General features: G+C 36.1%; 1 protein-coding gene across 3 annotated transcripts in view; it reads left to right on the forward strand.

The window, feature by feature from the left end:
* Positions 1 to 23,611, forward strand: part of LOC150081753 (2-oxoglutarate dehydrogenase complex component E1-like) — a 1,213,922-nt gene that overhangs the window by 619,967 nt on the left and 570,344 nt on the right. For all 3 annotated transcript variants that reach the window (XM_090378853.1, XM_090378854.1, XM_090378852.1), the window contains exon 12: positions 13,704 to 13,856. In XM_090378853.1, the coding sequence (XP_090234979.1) occupies positions 13,704 to 13,856 (153 nt within the window). The remainder of the gene's footprint in view (positions 1 to 13,703; positions 13,857 to 23,611) is intronic.

Raw genomic sequence — 23,611 nt, forward strand, 5'->3', positions numbered from 1 at the left:
TCTTTACTAATAGCATAACTCCTCCTCCCTTCCTATCCTGTCTATCCTTTCTGTAGACATTGTAGTCCCCAAATTCCTGTTCTGCATTCCTTATATCTGTGTGACACCACGTCTCTGAAATCCCAGCAATATCTGCCTTTGATGTTTTGAGCAATACCTCAAATTCATCAAATCTATTTACTAAACTCCGCATTGGTGTACACGCAAGTATACATGCACCTGTTCTTTTTCATAGCTACCATAACACGACCCATCTGTTTACTTGTACCCCAATGATTCCCAGCTGTCTCTGAAATATCCTGAATCTTATTTTCCAGGCTGCTGCTCATTCCAATAGAAGCAGTGCAAGAATCACTTTCACCTCTGCCAGTGGCTACTGTTAATCTATTAGGTCTTGTATCCCCCCAATCTAACAGTTTTCTGACCCACCTAACACTGCTTTGATAGCAGCAGCAAACATTCTTGCACCCTTTCTATTTAAGTGTATCCCATCCCTGTAGAAGCAGTCTCTCCTGTTAACAAGTACAGACCAGGCTGAAAAAAATTCTACACCTTGAGCCTTGCACAATCTTTCCAGGGCCGCATTGATCGACATTATGATTGAAATATATAGTATCAAAATTATTCCCTGCATCCAATTCTTTTGTGACTTCATCATAGTATCCAATCAAATTGGTCAGGCAAGACCTTCCCTTAACAAAACCATGCTGTGTCTGAGCTATAACTGAATTCTTGTCAAAATGATCCTGCTGTGCTTCTTTAACCAGTGCTTACATTAATTTTCCTGGAACAGAAGTTAAACTCACAGGTCTATAATTACTTGTGTCAGCCTTTGACTCTCCTTTGTGAATTGGGGTTACATTTGCACATCTCCAGTCTGTGGGTACCTCCCCTGAGTGCAAGGAAGCTCTCATAATTATGGCTAATTGATTGCTTATTTCCATTGCTGCCTCCTTTAATATAACTGGATAGATCGCATCCACCCCAGGTGCCTTTCATGTATTTATCTTCAAAAATTTCTCCTCCACTTTACTCTCAATTATTACAAGATCATCTAGCTCACTGCCACTGTTTACTTCTTCTATGACATTCCCCTTCCTGAATAACTGCTCATGTGTGAATGTAGATGCAAAATATTGATTTAGTTTGTTAGCTACCTGAGCAGGATCATGTACAGTTGAACCATCGATATCAAGTGGACCAATCTGATTCATCCCCTTCTATGTAGAGTTTACATAAGTAAAGAACTCTTTGCTGTTTTTCTTTGCATCCCTTGCCAATGATTTCTCGTAATCTGCCTTCGCCTGCCTAACCTCCTGTGTAACTTGGTTACAGATCAACTTATATCTATCATAGGCTTCTGTGTCACATGTTAATTTATATGTATCCCATGCATTTTTCTTCTCTGGCATATGTCTCAGTTCATCTGACATCGATTTAGACCTGAACCTTGAACAATATTTCTTAGTTGGTATGTAAAGCCTAGTAGCTTCCAAGATAAGTTCTTTGAATGCTTTCCATTTTGAGTTTGCTGTTGCTAACGTCATCAGTTGGTCTCACTGTATAGAATTTAAATACTGTCTCAGACCATCGTAGTTGCCAATACGAAAGCAATAACCCTTCCCTTTACCCCTGATGGTAGTTACCTCCTTGAATAAATCCCACTTTAGCACACTGTGATCACTGCCACCTAGTGGTTCCTGTATCTGCAGATTCTTAATGTATGAAGAATCACTAATGATAATCAAATCAAGAGTATTGCTCCCTCTAATTGCTTCCCAAACATGCTGATCTAGATAACAATTATCCAATAAATCGACACAAGCCTTGCTAGTGTGTGAGTGGCCAACCCACAAATTCCAGTCAATATCTGGGAAATTAAAATCCCCCATTATAAGACTGTCTGATTTACTGGCCCACTCTATTTCCCTGTACAGTTTCTTATTATACTCATCAGAGTCGTTAGGCCTATAGCACACTCCTACTCTCAATTTTGATCTCCCAATGCTTATGTCACACCAAACTGACTCGACGATGTCCATCGATGTCGACTGGCTTCACTTCCTTGGATTTTATGTTTCTTAACTAATAGCATAACCCCTCCTCCCTTCCTATCCTGTCTATCATTTCTGTAGACGTTGTACTCCCCAAATTCCAGTTCTGTATTACTTATATCTGTGTGACACCACGTCTCTGATATCCCAACAATATCCTCCTTTGATGCTTTGAGCAGTACCTCTTTACAAGTATGTTGTAAAGTGTGTTTTATTTATTGTATGCTAGATTCATTTATGCTGCATTTCTTGGCCAACATCACAATATTTATGCCATTTTCTAAATCCTTAACAATTGTTAATTTTTTTTCTAAATTGAAAGCTTTTTTTGTTGTAGCTTTCTTCATTTTAGGCACTGTAAAATAAATATACTGTATATATATAGTTAAAAACACCTTTATATACAAAAGAAATAGCGAAGAACCTCTTTACAAGTGTGTTTTGCAACACACTTGTGTGTTGTAAAACACACAAAAAAAAAAAAAATCTAAAAAGGAAAGCCGAAAAGAAAATTGCTAAATTAAGAGGAACTGAGAGAAATTGCTGGAATTTACAACTAAGCAGAGTTAAATTTCTCACATACACACCGCTGTCGAGTTTTTTCAGAAGTTCAACTTTATCTTATTATGGACAATGTACAGTGTTTGAGCTTTACACCACCAGAGGCACTTCCTTTATTCATTGGAACCATGGCTGGGGCTAAATTTGAGCAGATTATAATAATAAATGCAGAAAAACAAATAGAAATGGCTTGCCAGTGTTTGCGAGTTTTCGCCAATAGCTGATGCTGCAACCAACCACCAAAACAGTATCAGCAGGTCGGTGTGCTGACCGGGGAAGTTTTAAATTATGTTCGAATTATCAGTGGCCGGATTAATGATAATTGACCTGTATTTTGTCTAATTTATTGTATGCTAGATTCATTTATGCTGTATTTCTTGGGCAAAATCACAATATTTATGCCATTTTCTAAATCCTTAACAATTGTTAATTTTTCTTCTAAATTGAAAGCTTTTTTTGTTGTAGCTTTCTTCATTTTAGGCGCTGTAAAATAAATATACTGTACATATATAGTTAAAAACACTACTATAGTTAAAAACTTTATATAGAAAGAAATAGCGAAGAAAGCAAAGAACTCTCATTTTCATATTGAATGGGATGTGTCAACAAAAAAAAAACATTTTATGTTATATGAAAAGAGAACTTTTTTTTTTTTTTTGATAATTGAAAAATCATGCAGCAGCGAAACTTGTATGAACATTCCAAAATTTTGGTAGTAAATATCTGACTGCGCAATCCAATATTTTAGTAGTAAATACCTGATTGCACAATCCCGAATTTTAGTAGTAAATACATGACTGCGCAATAAGAAACCATGCAAATCAAGAGATGAGTGTACTGAATTACATTGAGTAATGTAATTGAGTACAGTCTATTACATTGTAACTTTGAAAAGTTAGGTTGCCATTAGACTTAATGAAGAAACTAGAAGCTCACATACAAATCGTATTTATTAGCAAAGAAATTTTGTCGTGGTCTGCTTTGACATATTTTGTGCTCTAATTGACTCTGTAATGAGAGGACACCTCCCATTCATTCAGGACTGGATAAATGCATTACTTTCACAAACTTTCATTCAAGAAGAACCAGCCCTTCAAGGTTCAGTACTTAGTGCTACTCTGTTGCAGTCACAGTAAATTCAGTAACAAATAATATAAAGTCATAGAGCTAGCCTTATGTACTGATGGTTTCAATATCCCTTTCCTTCCTGGAATATGCATAACATAGAGCATCAGTTATGCATGAAAAAAAAAAAAAAAAAACCATTCCTGAGTCACCCAGGGTCCTGAGCTGGATATCATCATTGTTCCATTTCCTAGTGATTCCCTTCAACTTCTGACTCTTGTTCTCTCTCTCTCTCTCTCTCTCAGGGTAACTCAGGAATGGTTTTTATTTTTTTTGGCTGATGCAGCAAAAGCCTCGGGCTTTCTTGCACCATATGGCTAATTTTAATATTCATTTTTGTAGAAAGTGAAATATCCATAAAGTGTACTTACATCCTTGTCCAGACTTGAATGTAAATCAGCGGATAATTCCTGTTGCATTAAGTGTCAGATGTCTTAATATCATTTTAGATAGCAAACGAGATATTTAAAATGATCTCATAGAACAGTGGTTTCCAGCCTACAGTCCGGATACAGTCCACGAATAATTTTATACTGCCCACACAGAAAAAGAAATAAAACAGCAATTTATAGAGCCACACCACTGCGTCTACAAGCATGCAAACAAGCTCGACTGTATCAAACGTATACATGTAGTCCAGTGCAGTCATGTGTACACTAAATCCAGTTTTGTACGTATCAATCTTTTCACATTGAGAAATTCTACTATTTTGATGTAACTTGTTCATTGTTTGGAATTATCATTAATTTGTATTGAATTAAAAAATCATTCTTAAAAATGTTCCGAAAGAGGAAAGTTGATTTCGAGTGTTGTGTTTTTAATCAAAGGTGGACTAAAGACTATTTCTTCATTGAGTACAACGAAAAAGCAGTGTGTTAGGAGACTGTGTCAGTTTTTAAAGAATATATTTTAAAATGACACTATGATTCCAATCATAAATCTTTTGATCAATATAAAGGAGTGTTGTGAAAAGCAAAATGTTGAAAGTTACAAAACGAATTAAGAAAACGTATCAGTCAAGAAATTTATAGCTGTTGTAAGTGCCAGTTATCAAATTGCACATTTGATTTCTTTTGAAAGTAAACCATATAGTGATGGTGAATTTGTTAAAAGTTGTGGAAGAAATTTGTCCAGAGAAAACGAACAATGATACAAGACATTACTTTGTCTCAACAAACAATTGTGTGAAGAGTAGAAAAGATATTGGAAAGAATTTGTTCAACAACGTTTTTAAAACATAAAACAAATGAAATATTTTATTATGGCACTGGATGACAGTACTGATGTAAATGACATGGCCCAACTCCTTATCTTCATATGTGGAATTAATTTTAACTTTGTACCAGTTGAAGATTTAACTGGTCTACAGAGTATTTGCAAAACTAAAAATGTAAAAATATTTTTGAAAATGTTTGCCAGTCTATTGAAAAGTTAGGATTGAAACATTAAAAACCATATGCCTGATAGGAGTCACAACTGACAGTGCAAAAATATGATTGGGAAAAAATTGGACTTATGGGTAGAATAACGAACAAAATGATAGATATCGGAGCTGAACCATCAACTGGAATTTGCATTGTGCATCAAGAAGCTCTCTGTGGGAAAGTACTGGATCTCCAACATGTTGTAATTGTGATTATTTCAACTGTAAATTTTATAAGATCACATGACCTTAATCACCATATGTTTCAATAGTTTCTTTCAGAAATTGAAGCTGAATGCAAAGATGTAATTTTACATAGTGCATTGAGATTATTATTATTGTTGCTCTTATATTATTTCTCTCTGATTGTGGAGATTCTACTCTGTGACGGGTACTGCTACCAAGTACACAGGGTGGTTGTAATGTCTGGTGTTACTGTTGGTCGAGGAACTCTCTCACTACAGGTGTTCAGGATTGCGACTTTCTGGAGGTCCTTGTAGGTCTTCTCTGGGAGATCTATTGCTGCTAAGCTGCTATATAGGGTCTTTGGCACCATACTGGTGGTTGACACGATGATCAGGATGGTCGTTACTTCTTGCATATGCCACATCTCCTTGACCTCATGTCTCAGGTTCGTGTACTTCCTAATGTTTTCCTCGTGAGTTTTCTGGACATTGCTAGCATTGGGCACCGCTATGTCAATCAGGTAGGTAGCCTTTTCCATCTTGTCCACAAGGGTTATGTCCAGTCTGTCATGCAGGATGGCCTTATCTGTTATTATGGCATGGTCCCAGTACAGGTTATGGGTTGGGGTCTCTAGTACTGTATGGGGGTTCATACTTGTAGTATGGTACACTTTCTTTGGTCAACTGCTATTTCCTCACTAGCTTCTGATGTATTATTCTGGCTACCTGGGCATGTCTATGGGTGTACTCAGTCTGGGTGATCACCTTGCACCCTACGGTGATGTGTTCGATCGTTTCTAAGGCCAGGTGGCATTGTTGACATGTATCATCTGATATTCTGGGCTCCTTTGTGATGTATTTTGGATGGCCAGCATGAATCCTTCAGTCTTATTGATATTGATAACTTATCACGTGATGCAGTGTGAGGTGACAGTTTCCGATCACTGAAACCGTGTTGTTGCTTTGGTTCTGAAACCGTGTTGTTGCCATGCGTTTTGCCGTAAGCTGTAGTTGTTATTATATAGAGTAACTTGCTAATATGAAACTCCAAGTGTAATTTGAAAATGAGCCAATTGACAAATTTTAATGTGATTTTCGTGTTCAGTAGCATAAAATTAGTCAAATTGGGTATTTTCATTTTCATAACATTTTACGTGTTGACCAGTGTTATTTTTCACAGAGGAGCTGTTGAGTAACACTGAAAAGCAGACAAAACAGCTACAATCTCTTAGTGAAATAATCTCTGATTACATTATATAACTGAAGTGAACAGTTTGGATTCCTAAGATATTTTAGAATGCTATCTCTATGTTTTTGGCTGGTCAGTTTAACCCTATGAAAAAATTTGACCAAAGTTTCTTCAGGTCCAATGCCTATAGTGAAACCAAAATGGCAGAATCATTATTTTGTAACAAATTGATAATACAAAAAAAGGGTAGAGGATGCTAAGAGGACAATACAAATTATTTTTGATTGGCAATTTTGCCAATACAAAAAGATAGAATAGAAATGATAGAATAGGCACAATTCTAGAGCTAGTTACATATTGGCAATAATGCAAAAAGGCTATCATATACATACAGATTAGTTTAACAGAAGTAGTGGTAGTCAAGCAGAATAAGATGATTTAGAGCATCCAAATTATGTGAGAAATGACATTCAAATGAACCATGTAAGTAAAACTCTAGAGCAGTGGTTTTCAACCGGGGTGCCGTGGCACCGTAGGATGCTGCAACAACATTCCAGGAGTTCCACGTAATTTGGGTTTAAGTTACTTAAACTTATTATTTTTTTTTATTTCATAATAAAACGGTGTACAGTATCTTTTTAATTTTGTGGTGATTTATAATTGATGTTTACTTAGTACCTTTATATAAAAAATAAAATTATTATATACTGTGTATATATATATATATATATAATTTGTATTATGAAATTAATTTTTATAATTATATTATTGTAATAACTATAATATAATATATATATATATATATATTTATATATATATACATACACACACGCACACACACACAGAGAATCAGATCTAACAGGCAGAAAATTGAGTAGATTTGAGTAGGGATGCCGCAAAATAAAATAAATTACTTAGGGGTGCCGTTATTAAAAAAAAGGTTGAAACCACTGCCCTATAGTAATCTAATTCAAGATTTCAAAAGAGTGTCATCATCATCAGCCATTTTAAATCCACTGCAGGATGAAGGCCTCTCCAGCAACTTTCCAGTTCCTTCTGTTTTGAGCACTGGCCATCCATTTACTACCCACAAACTCATGAATTTCATCTATCCATCTCCGCCTTTGTCTTCCAGGTTTTCTTCTAGCTCCTCTTGGATACCATTCTGTTATCATGTCTTCGAGCTATGTGTCCTGCCCAAGACCATTTTATTTCTTTAGTTTTGATAAGAATGACCTTTACTTGAGTTTGCTGCCTAATCCATGTGTTTCTCTTCTTATCTAACAGTCTCATTCCCAATATGATTCGTTCCATTCTTCGCTGTGTAGTTCTCAGCTTCTCTTCCATTCTTTTGGTGAGTGCCCAAGTTTCAATTCCATAAGTCACGGTGGGGAGTATACATTGGTTCATTATTTTACGTTTCAGACAAACTGGTACTTCAGTATGTGACTATATTTCCTGAATGCTATCAATCCAAAATTTATTCTTCTCTTGACTTCCAGCCATTTATCATTATTACAGCTAATAACTTGTCCCAGATAAGTATATGACTCCACCTTTTCAATTACTGTTCCCTCAATCATTATTTCCCTTTCTGTGGCATACTTGTTCATCATTACTTTTGTTTTAGTCATATTCATCTTTAGTCCAAAATCCTTACTAGCTGTGCATAACTGATTAAGATTTTCCTCTAATTCTTTGGGATCGTGGCTTATGACCACAATGTCATCTGCAAATCGTAAATGGTTTAGGTACTCTCCATTCACATTGACTCCTTTCTGCGACCAGTCTAATCTTCTGAAAGCTTCCTCAAGGGCAGCAGTAAACAGCTTCGGAGATATTGTGTCTCCGTGTCGAACTCCTTTCTCAATTTTAAATTTCCTACTGTCTTTGTCTAGTCTAATAAAGGAGGTAGCACTCTCATATATTTTCTTCAAAATCATAATATATGGGGTATCAATGCCTTGTCTTTCCAGTGCCCGAAATATTGCCTTATGCTGTATGGAGTCAAATGCCTTTTCATAATCCACAAATGCCGGGCATAATGTTGTTTTATATTCATTTGCTTTCTCCATTAGCTGTGATATTACGTGAAGGTGATCCATAGTTGAGAATCCAGTCCTAAAGCCAGCTTGCTCTTTCGGTTGATTCTCATCAAGTATTCTTTCTAATCTGTTAGTAATGACCCTTGTGAACAACTTGTAGATGTGGGATAACAAGCTAATTGGTCTATAATTTCCAATTTCTGATTTATCTCCTTTCTTATGCAGCAAAACTATGATTGCATTGTTCCACTGCTTAGGCGTCACACCTTTTGTAATGCACTTTGTGAAGAGCCTTGCCAGTTTTTGTGTTATGTCTCTTCCTCCCAATTTTAACAACTGTACAGTAACTTCATCTTCCCCCGGGGCTTTCTGATTCTTCATTTTCTTCAATGCATGTTCTACCTCATCAGGAAGAATATCTGGTATGTCGTATGTGTTGCTACTTTGCAATCCATCTTCCCCACTGCTGGCATCATTCCCCTGCTCCTTGTATAATTCTCTATAGTAGTCTTCTGCTATTTGAATTATGCCTTCTCTGCTGTTTATAAGTACACCATCGCTATTCTTCAGTTTCAGTATCATTTGTCTTTCTGTATTACTGCTCATGGCTGCTGATTTAAATCCTTTGTTTTCCCTTAATGCTTGTTCTACTTTTCTTGTGTTAAATCTTCTTATGTCCTCTCTGAGTCTCTTTCTAATGGCTTTGCATAACTCAGTATACTCAATTTTCTCCCTGTCAGTGTTTTTTCTTGCTTTTCATTTGTCATCTTCGGTTAATCATGACAAGTGTTTCTTGACTAATTTTTTCATCTTTGGATTTATTTTTCCGTATAGGTTTCTTGGGCTTTATCACTTTCAAAAAGTTGTAATATTCCTGATCGATAACTTGGTCCTGAGCAGTCTTCAGAAGCTCGAACTTGTTCTTAAGTTCCAGTACATACTGCTTTTTCTCCTCTTCTGTTATCTCAAAGACCTTTGTATTATTTACTCGAGTCAGTTTTTTCCTTTACTTTCCTACATCTATATCAAGTGAACATCTTACCATTCTGTGATCACTTCCAACATTTACCTTATTCAGGACAGTAACAGCATCCACAATATGTCTTCTGTTAGTGAGGATGAAGTCGATTTCATCAGTAGTTAATCCATTTGGACTCTTCCGTGTCCACTTTCTGTTCACCCTTTTCTTGAAAAAAGTGTTCATTACTGACAGTCCTTGAGATTCTGCAAATTCCACAAGTCTTTCATTTCTTTCACCAATTCCAAAATTTTCTATAGTTCCTCTTTCTGCGCTGTTTTGCCTTTTTCCAACCTTAGCATTGAAGTCTCCCATAATAATAGTGTAGTGGGTTTTCTGCTCATCTAGAAGGCTCTCAATTTCGGTGTACGTTTCTTCAACCTCTTCATCATCATGGCTCGATGTTGGTGCATAAATCATTATAATCTTTAGCTTGTACCTCTTAGAAATCTTGAGTATTAGTCTTGACACCCTTGGTGATGTACTTTTGAATTCCAAAATGTTGTTTTTAAAATCTTATTGACCAGAAACCCAACTCCACCTTCGCTCCTTTCACTATTTCCTTTGGTGTACAGCAGATTTCCACTTGATAAACTTATAAGTGATTCATTTCTTCTTCTTGTTTCAGCCAAACCAATGATATTCCAATTCACATTTTCTAATTCCTTTTCCAGCTCTAATATCCTGTCTTCACCGATGAGTGATCTTACGTTATAACAGGCCAGGTTCAGTTTCCGTGCATAGCAGCCTGGTCGTACTCAGAGATTCTTAGCACCCGCTGCTTCCACTCTGATCCTCTCGCTGCCGTAAGAGGGAGAGTGAAAGCTGCTGGGGACTGAGGGCCATTTGTTTCGTCATGCTGTCATATGCTGGAGGGTTTATTACATTAAGAGTGTAGAGTTACATCAAGAGTATTACATTAAGAGTTTATTACAAAAGAGTGTAGATTACATTAATTCCAAAACCTGGCAGAGATGGTTCATACACTTAGTGAAATACTATGGAAGAGAAGGGGTGGGGGGGGGAGAGCATTCAGTATTCTGAAAAAGATCGTGTTGCATTAGAATAACAGAAATCATATGCAAGGAAAAAGAAAATTAAATCAATCGAGCAAGACTAAGGCGCATTTAGGGCTAGAGCCTCAAGCTGCGAACAAATTTAGACTATGTATATAAAGTGCTTAGCATCATAATACACAGCCATTTCTGAATAAACAGAAAATTTTTAAGGTGGCATCGTTTTAGGTTATATCTCATATTGTGAATACCTTCACAATGAGTTGCCATGATATTGCACTACTTCGAATAAGTAACGCTTCACCTAAGGAGAAGACTAGTGTTACTTATTCTCAGATAGGTACCACCACCCAGACAGCACTGTTTCAGGGCTATTTGGCCCTTCGTCAGTGAGTGGGTAGGTACCCAAGTGATGCAATGATGGCAAAAACAGTTATGAAGTATAACTCCACAATATGAGAGATGCCTGATGGTGTATGATGTATTTAGACTAAGGCGCATTTAGGGCTAGAGCCTCAAGCTGCGAACAAATTTAGACTATGTATATAAAGTGCTTAGCATCATAATACACAGCCATTTCTGAATAAACAGAAAATTTTTAAGGTGGCATCGTTTTAGGTTATATCTCATATTGTGAATACCTTCACAACGAGTTGCCATGATATTGCACTACTTCGAATAAGTAACGCTTCATCTAAGGAGAAGACTAGTGTTACTTATTCTCAGATAGGTACCACCACCCAGACAGCACTGTTTCAGGGCTATTTGGCCCTTCGTCAGTGAGTGGGTAGGTACCCAAGTGATGCAATGATGGCAAAAACAGTTATGAAGTATAACTCCACAATATGAGAGATGCCTGATGGTGTATGATGTATTTAGACTAAGGCGCATTTAGGGCTAGAGCCTCAAGCTGCGAACAAATTTAGACTATGTATATAAAGTGCTTAGCATCATAATACACAGCCATTTCTGAATAAACAGAAAATTTTTAAGGTGGCATCGTTTTAGGTTATATCTCATATTGTGAATACCTTCACAACGAGTTGCCATGATATTGCACTACTTCGAATAAGTAACGCTTCATCTAAGGAGAAGACTAGTGTTACTTATTCTCAGATAGGTACCACCACCCAGACAGCACTGTTTCAGGGCTATTTGGCCCTTCGTCAGTGAGTGGGTAGGTACCCAAGTGATGCAATGATGGCAAAAACAGTTATGAAGTATAACTCCACAATATGAGAGATGCCTGATGGTGTATGATGTATTTAGACTAAGGCGCATTTAGGGCTAGAGCCTCAAGCTGCGAACAAATTTAGACTATGTATATAAAGTGCTTAGCATCATAATACACAGCCATTTCTGAATAAACAGAAAATTTTTAAGGTGGCATCGTTTTAGGTTATATTGCTATTGTTATATATAATTATGATGCTAAGCACTTTATATACATAGTCTAAATTTGTTCGCAGCTTGAGGCTCTAGCCCTAAATGCGCCTTAGTCTAAATACATCATACACCATCAGGCATCTCTCATATTGTGGAGTTATACTTCATAACTGTTTTTGCCATCATTGCATCACTTGGGTACCTACCCACTCACTGACGAAGGGCCAAATAGCCCTGAAACAGTGCTGTCTGGGTGGTGGCACCTATCTGAGAATAAGTAACACTAGTCTTCTCCTTAGGTGAAGCGTTACTTATTCGAAGTAGTGCAATATCATGGCAACTCGTTGTGAAGGTATTCACAATATGAGATATAACCTAAAACGATGCCACCTTAAAAATTTTCTGTTTATTCAGAAATGGCTGTGTATTATGATGCTAAGCACTTTATATACATAGTCTAAATTTGTTCGCAGCTTGAGGCTCTAGCCCTAAATGCGCCTTAGTCTAAATACATCATACACCATCAGGCATCTCTCATATTGTGGAGTTATACTTCATAACTGTTTTTGCCATCATTGCATCACTTGGGTACCTACCCACTCACTGACGAAGGGCCAAATAGCCCTGAAACAGTGCTGTCTGGGTGGTGGTACCTATCTGAGAATAAGTAACACTAGTCTTCTCCTTAGGTGAAGCGTTACTTATTCGAAGTAGTGCAATATCATGGCAACTCGTTGTGAAGGTGTGTTATGTGTTATGTATGTTATGTGTAGTTCAATATGAGATATAACCTAAAACGATGCCACCTTAAAAATTTTCTGTTTATTCAGAAATGGCTGTGTATTATGATGCTAAGCACTTTATATACATAATCAATCGAGCAATTCAGACTAAACCTGAAAGCCAAGTAGCTGAAGACTAGTTATAAAGGAAATTCCAAATAAAAAGTAAATAAAAAAATTATCCAATTTTAGCATTATTTCTGAAAATACAACTAAAATATTGTTCAATTTTTTATTTGAACAATGACATTTAATACTCTTTTAAAGCACATGGCATTAAATTACCAATTTTAGCATTATTTCTGAAAATACAACTAAAATATTGTTCAATCTTTTATTTGAACAATGACATTTAATACTCTTTTAAAGCACATGGCATTAAATTATCCATTTGAGAAAAGCATATCCCTACCTGTATAAAATTGTCCTTGAACTTGTGCAGAACTAATGTCATCACTGCAGGAGTAGAGTAACAAAACAACATCAGAATTAAAGTATAGTTAAGCAAAATGTTTAAAAATTACATGGGTTGTGCAGGAAATGCTGGAACTTGGTTACCCCAGTGTTTGGAAGTTTTGAGTGTTCCCTTGCATTTTTTATTTTTTTATGTGAATGGCATAACAAAACTGAAGCTATGGTTAACCATACACAAGAAAAAAAGAAACTTTGTTTACATATTTCGAAAAAGACATTCCATACTTACAAAAATAATGTTTTGTTTTTATATATATATATATTTTTTTTTTTCCAATTTCAATTTCTGTATTTCAGCAGACTTAAAATTAAACATCAGATTTATGGCTTTAGCAATATCAGTTTAGTTTTGTTGAATAAATATGGCTAAATCTTTAATTTTCTGTATTCATTTTGTTATAAATTTTTTTTATACTTCTGTGATTTTTTTAACAATATATTTCAGGTTGGCTACAGAAGAAATGGTCATAATGAGATTGATGAGCCTATGTTTACTCAGCCTTTAATGTACACAAAAATTAGAAAACAAGTACCTGTTTTGGATCAGTACTCAAAACGACTTGTGGAGGAAGGTGTGGTTGGTGAAAAGGAAATTGAGGTAGGCTTATATAGATCGAAATGTAGACCAAATGTAATTACAGTAATAATTCTTTTCTATATAATGATTATTATATTGGTTTACAAGGTTCTGGCAGTGAAGCTTTTCATAGGGTGTTCATGTTTTTGTCCAATTTAAATAGCAGGGTTTTTTTTGAAGCACCTGACGAGACCTTTTCAGTAAACCTTCTAGAGAACCAGCTGGGGGGGGGGGGGCTGATCCGGTTCTTACCCCTTTACCTTCTCATAGTGTAACTTACTTGTACAGCTCAAGTGGGAAACATATTTCACAGGTGAAGCAGACAGGAATAGAAAGTTACATTGTGCTGAAGTTATATTTATGGTTACAGTATGGTTAACTGTTATAATAAGGGTAACAATATATTTTAGGAAGTCTATTCGTACTTATCAATGGGTAAATCATTATTACTTTGTATATCTCTAAATGAACTTATTACTCAGCAGAGGAACAATAGCTGGAGTGGCCTCAGACTTATTGTTTCTGTGCTCATTTCAGTTTCTTCTGCCCTTCAAAGAAATTAAAACCAAACTTCCTAGGAAAATATTTAAACTACTAGCATTCCCAGTACAAAAAATTAAGTAAAATATTTTTATTTTTGAATTCTCAAAAATTCAAGAATTTTTGAGAATTTTATTACATTTCACCTAGCACAAATTATTATTATTATTATTATTAGCTACATGGTGCAAGGAAGCCTGAGGTGAGGCTTATGCTGTACCAGCCAAAAAAAAAAATCCCTAGTTACCTGAGAGAGAGAGAGAGAGAGAGAGAGAGAGAGAGAGAGAGAAATAGAAGGGAATCACCAAGAAAGAGAAGAATGATGATATCCAGCTCAGGACCCTGGGTGTGTGCCAAGCCCATACTCAAAAGATGTGAGCCCCTGAAGTTATGAACGTAGTCAACCTGAAAATCTCATCCATTAAGTCTTATCTTCTGAATTGATTTAGGGAATCTGCTTTTGAGTCCATATTCAAATGTTATGTGTAGTTCAAAAATAAATTTAATAATTTAATTTGATTGTTGACCTGGAGAGACTGTGCTAACCTCATGGGATAGAATTTTTCTCATCATGGTCTATGAGTTAATGGGAGAGTATGTTTACAAGCATCCAATACACTTAAATACAAGGGGATGCAAGAACATTTGCTAATGTTCTTGCATTAGGAAATTGTGGTAGGAAAAATGATAAACAAGGGGAAACATTTTAGGCTTAAAGTCCAATTTTGCAGACGATATGAAGGTCGACAGGATTGTTAATGATACTAATGACAGTACACTGCTGCAACAGGATCTAGAAAAGTTGAGTAGGTGGGCTTGAGAGGTGGCAACTGAAGTTTAACATTGACATATGTAAAGTACTGCATATGGGAAGCAGTAACCCCAGAGTAACGTATCAACTATGTGGTACTACACTGACAGTGGTAGGGAATGAAAAGGACCTGGGGTTAATTGTGCAGGCAGATATGAAGTTTTCTGAGCAGTGCAGATGGTCTGCAAGAGTAGCTCATGGTGCCTTGTCAATGATATACAGGTTTTTTCTAGTAGGGATAAGAAGATGATTATCTCCTTGTATAAGGGAATGGTCAGGCCACACCTTGAATACTGTATACAGGTCTGGAGGCCTCATTTTAAGAAGGATGTAGAACTGTTGGAACAAGTACAGAGAAGGGCAACAAGAATGGAACAAAGGGTTGCTCTTACGAAGAAAGGCTTAAGTTTTGGAAATTAGTGTCTGTAGACTAGGCATCTGCGAGGTGATCTGATTGAGGTATATAAATCCTTGAATGGTTTGAGCATGCTCAATGCTGATAGGATTCTTCCTCTTGCTCAGAATAATTGCCTGAGAGGGCATAAATTCAAATTGAGGAAAGACAGTTGTAGGATAGATGTGCGGAAGTTTGCATTTAGCCAGCAGGTGGTTGATTGCTGGAACAACCAAATATATTGATATCATATATTTGGATTTCAGGAAAGCTTTTGACACTGTTGCACATGGAAGACTTGTACAAATTGGAGCAGAATGGTATTAACCCGGTCTAAGTCCGCCCTGTTTTTGTCTAATTTTTAACCCTAACTCAAAAGTTGCTCCCCCCGAAGAAAACTAATAATTTTCATAATTTCTACTCAATTTACAAAATTGAAACTCTCAATATACATAAACAGAAGTAGTATATTCTTTGATTTCCTACCTTTATCGCTCAGCAAAAACTATTAATTCACTCTAAAACAGCAAAAATGTACGATCACATTTCAATTTACTAAATTTTGATGTTGGGAAAACAAGATCCAAGCTTTGAAAATAAAACGCGTTACAGCATTAGTTCAAAAATTCGCGCGTCAGCTCGGCGCCTCTGGCTAAAACGAATCAACGCACGCAGAGAGATAATTGACTGGTCAAGCTTACGTCATTAGCGTTACCAAGGTGATCCAAGGAGAAAATGAAACTGTAAACAACTTTCGTGGAAAACAAACAGTTGAGCATCATTACTTGCGAACACTAATTTGCATGGCTCTCTCACAACAGTAGCTTTATTGCTTTTCGTAATTGTTGTATGAAAGAATTGCAACGAATTGGTTTTGAAAAACTAAAATATTGCATTTCCTTTCTTCAATATGTATTATCTACTAAAAAAAATCAAGGAAATTCATATACTGGAAGCTATACTGGAAACGGAAAGAAAAAAACTGATCACTACAATGCGCATTTCATAAAAAAAAAGTTCGCTTTATTGTAATTGTTTCTAGAGGACTAAATCGGAACAGCAGTTTCATGGATGTATATTTGATCTTCTTACGAAATTTCAAGAAAATATTTCTATTCATAGCTGCGTTATAAACTTCGAAAACTGATATCGAAGGAACTTCACATGCATCTCACCTGGTGTACAAACGAAAAAAAAAAAAAAAATGCGCAGCTAGTAACAGATTGTGAGAACAATCCATTACTCGTAGTGAGGGATTGGGAAATTGTAAGTAATTGTTATTGAATACTTCAATATTTCCTTGATATGCATTTGATATCATCAAAAAATTTCCAGAGAAAAATTGAATTTTCATTATCACACAACACCTGAAAAATTCACCATAAAATGTCATGTGTTTCAATGTTTGAATTCCATTCTGAGCTGCAAATGTAATTTCACTTCTCTTGCGCTGACAGAGTAGCCGTTCACCGAATGAAGAAAAACAGGGTTCATTTTCATGAAATTTCCAATTCCCTTCTTTCACTTGAGGGAAAAAAAATTCCTTAGGGGAGGGAGTCCACCCTTTCTAGTCCGACCCTGGAGGGAGAGAGAGAGAGAGAGAGAAATAAAAAATACCCTTTTGGTGGGGAGAAAGCCAAGAGATTGTCAAAGGTCCAGAGTGCTAACTTTCATTTATTTTATTTATTATTATTTATTTTATTTTATTATATTATTATTATTTTTTTTTTTTTCTTGTGTTGTTCTAGCAATCCATCCTGGATTGGGGCTTCCCTGGCCCGGGATAGTGCTTCTCCTCTTTTCTCCTTCCCTCTCTTCATCTTATACAAGTTTTTCTTTCCTCCCTGGGAAACTTTTTTTTTTGGCTGATGCTGCATAAGCTGATACACTTGCTTTCTTGCATCACATGCCACTACTACTACTACTAGTAGTTCCCCAGGGAGAAGGGCGTGCAGTTAGTAGGGAAGATCTTGCCCTCCTGCTAGGGACGAGTACCTGGAGGCAGTCGTCCAGGTGATCGCTGCTTCTAGGTAGCCAGAATGCCCAAATACAACATCACAATACAGAACACACACATAAGCTCACAAAGTTTTTCTTTCCTGTCACTTTCTCCCGTGCGGGATGAAAAATTTTTTTCTCTCTCTCTTGCCTTCCTTTTCATCTGTCTTCATCCAACATGGGATATTCCTAAGCGGGATGATTTTTTTTTTTTTTTCACGACACACACTGGCCTTACCCTGACAATGCGTAAAAACTGAACAGAGCAACGAGGCCGAGATGAACTTTTGTTCTAGGAGCCGCCCATACAAAAACAAAAAATAAATGAAGAAAATAAATAATAATAATAAAAAAAAAAAAAAACAGCATTGCAGCTCTAAGTCAGCTTCATCCTAGGATGCCGAAACTGCAATTGTTTTAGAGAACAATATTTTGCATTTTTACTTTCTAACATTATTTTGCATTATAGCTCTGTTACAATATTTTGCTTCGTTTCTTTATATTATTGCTGTAGGAAATGATATCTGTGTGCACGACGTTTCATCACAGATGCTGGAGTTCTAATTAGTCAGTTCATCCTAGGATGCGGAAGTACTAATTAGTCCGATTTTGATCTGGCGCGCATTTGAAAAATCCACATTGCTTTACTGCAATTGTTTTAGGAAACAATATTTTGCATTTTTACCCTAGAGAGAGAGAAAAATAAAAGTATTTTTTCTTTTTTGTGAGAAGCAGGCCAGGAGGTTGTCAAAGGTCCAAAGCTAACTACTTGGCAATGTTATAATAAATGAAATCCAAATCTTTTTCAATTTTAGAAAAAATAGTGTAATCATTAATTATTAGTAAACAATATTATATTATTACGTGTATGAAATGCAAGTAATTTATAAATAAACAATGTTATCATGAATAATGTTTGTGTTCAGTGTATTCCTGTGCTGTGCTATTGAATTGCAATATGCAATGTTGCAAGTGAAAGTTTTGTTCCACAGAATGGTTGTTTCCTCTTACTGAGTTTTATCTGAAAAGATAATGCTTTCCAAAATCTGATTGCGTTCTCTTTTTTTATTTTTGATTAGGGTATACTATTTTTTTTTATTTGTCTCTTGTTTATGACATTCTAATGGCTGTAATTTATTGATATTTTCTACCAAAAAAAAAAGAAAAAAAAGTAAATTTTGGCTTGTCATATTTTTAACACAGCAAAGCAAAATGAAGTTCAAATAAATATCTTTATTTTTATAATAATAATATGTTAACACTCATATTTACATTCAGCATAAAACATAATAGTAGAACTGAAACTAAGCTGGTATATGGTTCATCAATACATATTTACATTCTGCGTATAACACAAATAGTGCCCAGGTAAAAACAAATCAGATGGCAGCAGTTGGTGTTTGTCCAATAGATCAGCATCTTTCGAAAACAAGAGAAGCAAAGTTCTGAAAGGTGGAATGAATTTCCGTGTTTTCCACAAGATGATGTTCCAATCCAGGATGAAAATCTCTAACACAATTTTTTTTCTCAAGTCCTCATAAATGTCACAGTCAAATAACACATGCTGTCACTCTTCACGTTGTCCGCAAGAGCAGAAGTTAGTATGAAAAAGTCCGAATTTGCACAGTTTATCGTTTAGCGACAGTGTCCAGTGGTGAGATATGACTTCTGCATCGATAGGGAGAACCATTATCTTCTGCCTTTATCCGTTAGGTAGGTAACCTCTGGAGAAAACTTTCTAGTAACCTGCGCGGTCAGCGATATGTCCCATTGTGTCTGTCATAAGGTAGAAAGTTTGTTCCTGTTGTTTTTCTTCTCATCTTAGATGTTATGATTTTTCATGTTGATTCTAATATCAAAGAAGTCGGTTGGAATTGCTTGTTTTCAATCTGTAACACAACCCTCTGTAAACTACGTAAAGATCTAGTGGAATAGATCCTGCCAGCACTTGAAGAGCTGATAAAACTGTACAATAGGCACGCATCAGGGCTAGCAGTATGCTCCTTTTTATAGAAATTAATTTTTTTTTGAAATGTTTTATTCTGTAACCTCTGAAACCAGACTCCAGCGCTGAAGGTTACAATAGGGATGCCTTATTGAAACTTCAGCATCCACTGATGAAGATGACTGCCCAGAAAGTGAACATCACAACAGTACAAACAAAGCGTGACTATATCGGAAAGAATAGTCACCGAATGAAGAAAAACTGCTGGCCTCTAAAATATCCACACAGCCCAGAACATTATATGTCATCTGCCAGGTACAAGGGCTGCAGCAAGAACACCAATCACTATAGGATTGTCCTTTCGATAATGTAATGTTAACCCAGATAGTGATTCACGCCAGATGTTAGAAGAACAGATAACAATGAAATTAGCTTTCTAACAAACATTTTAGGAACGTATCATGCAGCAAGTTAAAACTTGGAAAATATGTGGAATAATAATGGTTGGTCCGAAGTAACAGACTCAAAAGAGAAAGAAACAGACCGATTAGCAGCATTTACAGATTTTTTGGTATTTGTTTTTAGATAGATGCCGAAGAAATTACATAGTGCTGTAATATCCTGAAGATAAACAGCTAGTTTCATTCAACGATAAATGTTCTTTTTTTCCCGAATACGTACCAGTAAAATAGCAAAATGTGAACTGCATACTACATTATGCTATGCAAATATGATTTTATGCACAAAGAATATGGAGATTTATGTTGAAAGACAACAGCCAGACAACTTTTCAAGAACGTCCGGATGTGATGAATCAGCTTGTTTGCCCTATTGAAGAAACTAATCACAATATGCTCCTATAACAACTGGTTCTAGCGTTGTCTTTGACTACTAAAATTTTACGAGGAAACACTGTTTGTTGGCTCGCTGAAAAAAAAAAGAAAAGAGAACTGCCAGCTGAATATCACAAAAAAAACCAGAAATGTGCTCCCACACAACCCACTTTGACAGCTCTATAGATAGCAACGGTGGTGACAGTAGAAAGCCAGAAATTACGCTTCAATATGATCGAATGTGGAATAGACTCATAGGATGAAATGTGATCTACTTCATGTCTCAGGAAAGCAGAAAATGACCAATGGCGTTTTTTTTTTTTTTTTGGATTCCTGACATTTCAGGAATTAATACCATAAACAACCCGCAGAACAAAAATCCAGAAGTGAATAATACACACGAAGAGCTTCTCATAGAGATTGGCATCAGTAGTGAATCACACAACTCTAAAAAAGAGTAGCCATTCGGTCTCTGCCAAAACTACTTCATGTAAAAGCTGCAGAAGTACAGTTGCATCCAGCCAAAAGAAGATTTCTGATCCTTCTGAAGTGTACACACCTAACCAAGAAGCTATGCTAATACTAATATAATCCCTAAATGAATTTAAAAAAAAAAATTAACGTGTCAATCTAATCTCTAGCAATAAAAATAATGAGCTATGTTTAGCTAATCTCTAGCTAAATAAGGAAGATGTGGTAACCTAAACCTAAATGAATAAAAAAAGATGTGTCAACTTAATCTCTACGTTAATAAAAAAAATAAATAAATGTGCTAATGTAATCCTAAACAAATAAAAATTAAATAAATGCTAATGTAATTCTAAACGAATAAAAAAAAACTGTGCTAGTGTAATCCTAAAAAAATGAAAAGTTATAAATATTGTAAATTTAATTTCTAACTGAATAAAAAAGTGTGCAAATTTCCATTAGTAAACCGAACTGAATGAAAAAGTTGTATTAGTCTTATTCCTAAATGAATATATATCTGTAATAGTGTAATCCCTAAATGAATATGAAGAAGCTGTATCGAGCTAATTTCTAAATTAATTAAAATAAAAAAAAAATCTGAACTTATCTGCTTGAATAATGAAAAGCGATGCTGAATTCTAAATATAAACTAAATCTACTTTGTCATAATGTACAAGTGCACCAGGAAGATAGAATAAAACTAAGGCCTTCTGCATTATGTTGCTCAAACTAACTTGCAAGAAACACCCCACTTCTGAAAGAATGTCTCATAAGAAGTGACCTGCTGAAAAAGTTGTAGTAGCGACACACACACACATTTGTAGACTATTTTATTTAGCTGTACTGTTTTATATTAGCATACATAATTTTTGCTACGTTTGTGTATCTAAATATACATATAAATTATGTATGCTAATATAAAGCAGTTTAGCTAAATAAAAAAAGCCAACTTGATAAGTGTGTATTTTTAGTCATCACTGTCACTACTTTGAACATTTTCTTTAGGTATCTTCCCAAAACATAATTCACAGACAGTCTTCGAGTGCTCCTTACAAACTCGTTCTAAACATGCTTCGCAGAATTTCTTTGTTTTACGATCTTTCTTCCTGGGACACTTGTAACATCTACCTGGCTTAGGTGGACACTGTTGGGAAGGTCCAGGAATTTCTTCTGGTGGAATACAAGCATATTTCGCTGCTTTCGCACAAAGATATTTTGGAAGAGTTACCGTGGCCGCTCTTTTACGGAGCTGTGGATTCACTAAACTTTTTCCAATCTCTGCGAGAAACTCGCTTCGAGGGAGTCTCACTTCTGGATTATTGCTACGGAAAATAGCCAAGGCATTTATTCCAGCAATGTTCAAAATCCTGTGGAAAAGTACCATTGGCCACCTTCTGGTTTTCCGATAAGTAGTATACGTTCCACACATTTCATCCAAGACATCAACTCCACCTTTGGTCATATTATAAAACGTAATAATTTCCGGCTTTCTTTTGTCGCCACTGTCAGGATCTATAGTATCGTCGTGGTGCTTAGTCGATATTAGGATCACATTTCTGGGTTTTTTTGGTACATAGGATACAACTGTGGTCTGATCTTGGAATGCGAACAAACTACTAGTCGGCTCGCGTTCCTTCACATTGACCAATTCAGCTGGTAGCTCACGTTTATTTTTTCTTAGTGTGCCAACAAGAGTAATGTTTTTTTGTAGTAATTTAGAAGCCAGAGGCACACTGGAGAACCAATTGTCTGTGGTCAAATTACGGTTGGTTCCTTCAATTGGGCGAACAAGCCGCATCACCACATCGAGGGGCGAATTTGACAGGGCATATGGCCCAGAAGGTTGTCTCCCCACATAAACTTCCATATTGAACGTGAAACACATCTTAGCATCGGCTAATGTAAATATTTTCAGTCCATATTTTGCCGGTTTACTTGGGATGTATTGAAGGAATGAGCATCTACCCCTGAATGGCACTAATTGTTCATCTACAGTTACATACTCCGAAAGTGAGTAAAATCTCTGGCATCTCTCCAAAAACATGAAAAAAATTTCACGAAACGCTGCAAGTCGGTCCAATTCTTTTCTAATGTGTCTATCACTCTTGCTATCGAATCGCATAACCCGAAGGAGGAATGAAAACCTCTTATGGGTCATAACCGATGAGAGCAATTCCGAACCAAGTCCATCTTTACGCCACATATGTTCTGCGTTTATCCCTGCTAGCCCAGACATTCCTGCCAATATTAAAATACCTATCAAAGCTCTCATTTCATCGTTATCTGTTCTTCTAGCATCCTTGGCCAACGAAAAATTAGAAGATATTTTATCAACATATTCGTTAGTATGTTTCACTATATGGGTTATCATTTCATTATCGAAAAATAATAAAAAACAATCAATTGGTGATTTGGCGGACTTACCTGCAGCCTTCACACCTGGTAAATGAATAATGTTACCTCGAGCTGCGCGAATATTTAGACGAGGGGCAACTTTCCTCCACACCGTGCTTTTATCCTTCCCGATATATACATCCTCCTCCAGCTGCTCCCAGTCGCTGTCACTGCCATCGCTTGTCTCCGTGCTACTCCGATGGTCCAATTCCTCACAGAAGGAGCTATCATCTTCTGATGATGACTGCTCATCAGCTGCCCTTTCTTCATAATTCCCTTCCAAGTAACTCCTATGCATTTTCTAAGGTAAATCTGAAATCTAAATATGAAAATAAGTCTGAAATCTAAATGTGAAATATCAACGGTTGTCACTACTTAAATTGAAGTTCTCGC

This window comes from Mastigoproctus giganteus, chromosome 8 (assembly GCF_048544385.1).
Source record: "Mastigoproctus giganteus isolate SK-2022 chromosome 8, ASM4854438v1, whole genome shotgun sequence".
In the NCBI taxonomy this organism is placed as follows: domain Eukaryota; kingdom Metazoa; phylum Arthropoda; class Arachnida; order Uropygi; family Thelyphonidae; genus Mastigoproctus; species Mastigoproctus giganteus.